The 3,993-nt window shown below is 49.1% G+C and overlaps 1 protein-coding gene across 1 annotated transcript; it reads right to left on the bottom strand.

The window, feature by feature from the left end:
* MRPL38 (mitochondrial ribosomal protein L38) lies at positions 1 to 3,961 on the bottom strand. The gene is made up of 8 exons (XM_010011333.1): positions 3,787 to 3,961; positions 3,107 to 3,235; positions 2,827 to 3,032; positions 2,388 to 2,460; positions 1,807 to 1,852; positions 1,261 to 1,419; positions 516 to 652; positions 1 to 137 (listed from the first exon to the last, which is right to left on the bottom strand). Exons 1-8 carry the CDS (start codon positions 3,929 to 3,931, stop codon positions 1 to 3), a joined length of 1,032 nt encoding a protein of 343 aa, XP_010009635.1. The 5' UTR covers positions 3,932 to 3,961.
* Positions 3,962 to 3,993: the final 32 nt, after the last annotated feature.

The following is a 3,993-nucleotide window of genomic DNA, read 5'->3' as shown; positions in this document are numbered from 1 at the left end:
CTAGTAAATGCCATAGGTGGGCTCCAGGGTGTTTCGGTATCTGTCCAGGTACCTCAGAGGCTGGTGGCGTGGGAACTTCAGCTGCGGAGGATGGTAAACAGGCGGCCGCACAAATTCAAACACAGGCTCTCTCATATCTGGAAAGGAGTAATGCAGAATGTCAGCAAGATGGCTCAGACCCAAACCCCAGACACCTCCCCCTTTACCAGCAAGGGCCCCCAAGTGCACACAGGACCAGGGTTGGTCAAGCATGTGCTGGTGAAGGCTCTGTCAGTGTTATTTTAAAATGCTCAATCGAAACATTGCTTGAGAGGCTGTTTTAGACTGCTGTTTGTTTGGGGGATGATGGCTCAGTAAGTACCCAGTCTGTGCTGTAACAGATCCTAGACAAGTGCCAAGAGCAAGTGCAAGCCTCCAGCCACAGCTCACTCACCAACCCTGTGCGCTACTCACAGGGCCATGTCCCAGTCCACCAACAGGCTCCCTCCAGCACCCCTGAGCGCTACATTGCTTACTGAGAAGCTGATGGAAGACCCAAGTAACGGAGCTGTCCCACTGACACTGGAAAAATGCCAGCCCTGCAGGAGTCATTGCATCCTCATGCTTTCGGTAGAAGTCATATGTGCTAAAGGTTCGCATCTTGAGGCTGTGGCTGGAAACAAGACACAAGCACATATGAGGTAAACCTCTTTTCCTGTAGCATCCTCGTAGGCAACTACTTCCCCACATCACCTCAGAGTCTATAAAACAGAGGTGTATAACCTCTCTTCTTCCCTGTGAGGGTGGTGAGGCACTAGCACAGGTTGCCCAGAGAAGCTGTGGCTGCCCCATCCCTGGCAGTGTTCAAGGCCAGGTGGGACGAGACTTGGAGCAGCCTGGTCTAGTGGAAGGTGTCACTGCCACTGGCAGTGGCCTGGAACTGGATGAGCTTGAAAGTCCCTTTCAACTCAAACCTTTCTAGAGTTCTATGAAAAGGAAGTGACCAAAAGAAAATCTTGCAGCTTCTCCAGCTCTGTGCACATTCCAACCCCATGCAGGACAAACCACTTTCTTAACAACCTGTTTAAAGCAACAGGACTCCACAGTGCTTGCAGGGCTGGGATTGTGGCTTCAGGTGACACAAAAACTCAAACCAGCTGCAAACAACCCTGCAGATCAAAAGGAACTGCTCTCCTACGGCACTTACAACCATGTGATCATAACAAGTACTAACAACCAAGCCAAGGGAGTGCAAAACTGCCCAGTGAAACCCTGAATTACCATGGCATCGGCCGAACATCCTTGCTGAAATCTATGAGGCAGTCTTGCTTGAAGAGGAGGAAGATGAAGCGATGGTAGCCAGTTCCCATGGCAGGGAAGGGCGGAAAGTAGTGGCAGATCTCCTTACCCAATTTAATGTCATTGCCGGGGATATTCGTCCTGAATACAAAAAAGTTTACTTCAATATACCCATTCATTTCCCTCCATTTAAACCAGCAGACCCAGCCCAGGATTGCAAATCACTCTGTGCTATGTTTTGACTTAACTGGTGCCCTGTTTGACAAATGAACAGATAGTAGAGGCTGCTTTCACTGGAAGAAAATTCATACTCAGTGATTTGAATGCCAACAGCAGCAACAACTAGAACTACTGCAATGTTTAGCACAACCCAGAACAGAGGGGCAAAAAGGCTAATGGCAGAAGCACCAAAGCAAGCCACAGAACTGCTGTAGTAAATGTTTATTCCCAAGCTCTGCTGGAGGAGTTTCCACCTGCTCTGCCTGGGCTTTCCCTGGGCTAAGCAGCACACGACTCTGATGTACTCACACCAGCCAGTGGAGGTACTCCGAGTCTGTGTCTCTTAGATGTCCATCTGCAAACACACACAACAGAGAAAGGTGACTTAGGGACACCCTGGTGCTTGTATCAACCCCAAAGAGAGAATGCTTTGAATGGAGGGGGCAGCTTGAAAACTCCCAGCATTCCTTTCCTTTCAAAAAAGTAACTCATTCTAATAGGACTGGGCTTAGAATGAGGAGCAAAAAACTCTACAGATGTAATTCCAAGATTAATAGAACTTCTTGGTCATCTGCTTCACTTCACTGTGCCTTAGGTTCAAACAATGTCAGCTAACCTGCCTCCAGGCAGACTGCCAAGGTAGAGAGGAGTTTGGGGATAAACAAATGATGGAAGCCAGGGAATTGTTTCCTTCGCACTTTCGCAGAGGTTCTGTCGTGTCACTATCCATCTCTCTGGGGAGGCTACAACCTTTCCTGAATATGTAATACGTCTCTACTTAGCAGGTATCACATCACCTCTAGCTGTTTTCCAAAGGAAACAGAAGCTAACCAAAAGCAGAGTGCAACAACCCAGTTTAAACATGGTTTTTTAGAGAACTCACTACTCACCTGGATTTGTGAGCAACAAAGTCCAGAGGGAGCCTTTATCTGCCTCATATGACACTGCAGGGGGACCAGAAGCCTAGAAGAACAACACAGAAAGAACATACATCACTCAAACAGCTTCTACTAAGACCAGATCACAATTTCCAAGGCAAAGAACATAAAGTTCTTGTGGGCATGGCCAGGATACAACACAGACTAGACACAGCCATGCCACCCAGCTCCACATGGAGAGCCCCCTAGAGCATTAATAATCAGCCTGCTCGTAGACAGTGATCCTGTTGTAAAGCTCTGTCCTTCTCATGTCCAGGAAATAGATTTCCTTCATCACAGAGGAAATACCCTTATAGAAGAAATCCCCCAAAACAATGCCTGTTAGAAGCATCTGACAGAAACACAGGGGCTTCCCATGGGGGTGAGGTTGCTCCCTGCTCCCCTCACACACCTCTGATGGAGTTACCATGTTCCCATAATATACTGGCACGAGGTGCTCATCTTGGCTGTACTCCACCCTCAAGGTAACCCAAGGGGTGAACGTGGCTCTCTTGAACAAATCACGAAATATCCCACAGTGCTCAGCTACACGCTGCTTGTGGAATGGGCCACTGCTCTTCTCCCACTCAGCTCTGACTTCATTGAGGGGAATAAGCACTGCAAGGAGAGAGAAATGCTGAAGGAGGCAGCTGGGCAGCCAAAGCAGGGAGAGAAGGTGGTGGGGAACAGACCAGTCCGGAGCCGGGCTGCTCTTTCCATCTCGGTATCCTGGTGGTTCTCCCTCAGGATCTTTTTTCTTTTCTTGATTTCTTTTGCCCGCTGTAGCTTATCACACGGCAGGCTGATGTCAGTCTTTGGCTCTTCAGAAAGGGGTGAAAAAATCAGGTATGTAAAAACGTGACCACCCGAAACACCCAGACACAAACCCCCTGCAACATGTTAGAGAGTGCGAGAGAAATGCAAACTTCAAGACATCAGGGACTCAATTCTACCACCTTCCCCCTCCATCTCCACACTTTTGCTCCCTCCTTCCCCAACTCATGGCACTCCAAGCCCTATAGGTTTCCCAGCTGGTGAGCAGGTCTGGTCTCACAAGTAACCAAACTGTGTTACTTGACACACGTCTAAAGCTCTAGGTCCTGGAGTTCCCACGAATCACTTTGTTACTCTGCTCAACATCTTTTGGGAGGTGGCCAGCCTCCCTCCTTCCAGAAAACTGTATCCCATTTCCCCTGAAGACATTTGTGCACTGCAAACTTTGAAACGAAATGAACAAAAACATCAGAACAGGACTAGCCTCGTGCCAAAGCACCTCATCAGCTCTTTAGAGCTCGTTTTGGGGGAAATCCATGGCAACACCCACAGTTTCCCTGACCTTTCGGAGCAAAACTGCACAGCGCAGCTCAAGTACCTGCCTGGGGGCTGGTGTGCTGCCGGTACGTCTTCCACCACCGGGGTTTCTTACTCTCCTTTTCCGCCAATTTGAAATAGCGAGTGAAACTGCGGTATTTTTCCAGCGCTTCCAAGTTGCCGACGTCGACATGTTCGTTGGGCATCGATCCCAGCGGGGCTGCCCGCTTGCAGAGAGCGGCTGGAAGCCAACAAAGTTCCCATTTCA

The sequence above is a fragment of the Nestor notabilis genome, unplaced genomic scaffold (genome assembly GCF_000696875.1).
Source record: "Nestor notabilis isolate BGI_N333 unplaced genomic scaffold, ASM69687v1 scaffold11040, whole genome shotgun sequence".
NCBI classification, from domain to species: Eukaryota; Metazoa; Chordata; class Aves; order Psittaciformes; family Psittacidae; genus Nestor; species Nestor notabilis.
Note: the sequence above shows the minus strand (reverse complement) of the source record. Positions and strands in the feature narration are given on the sequence as shown.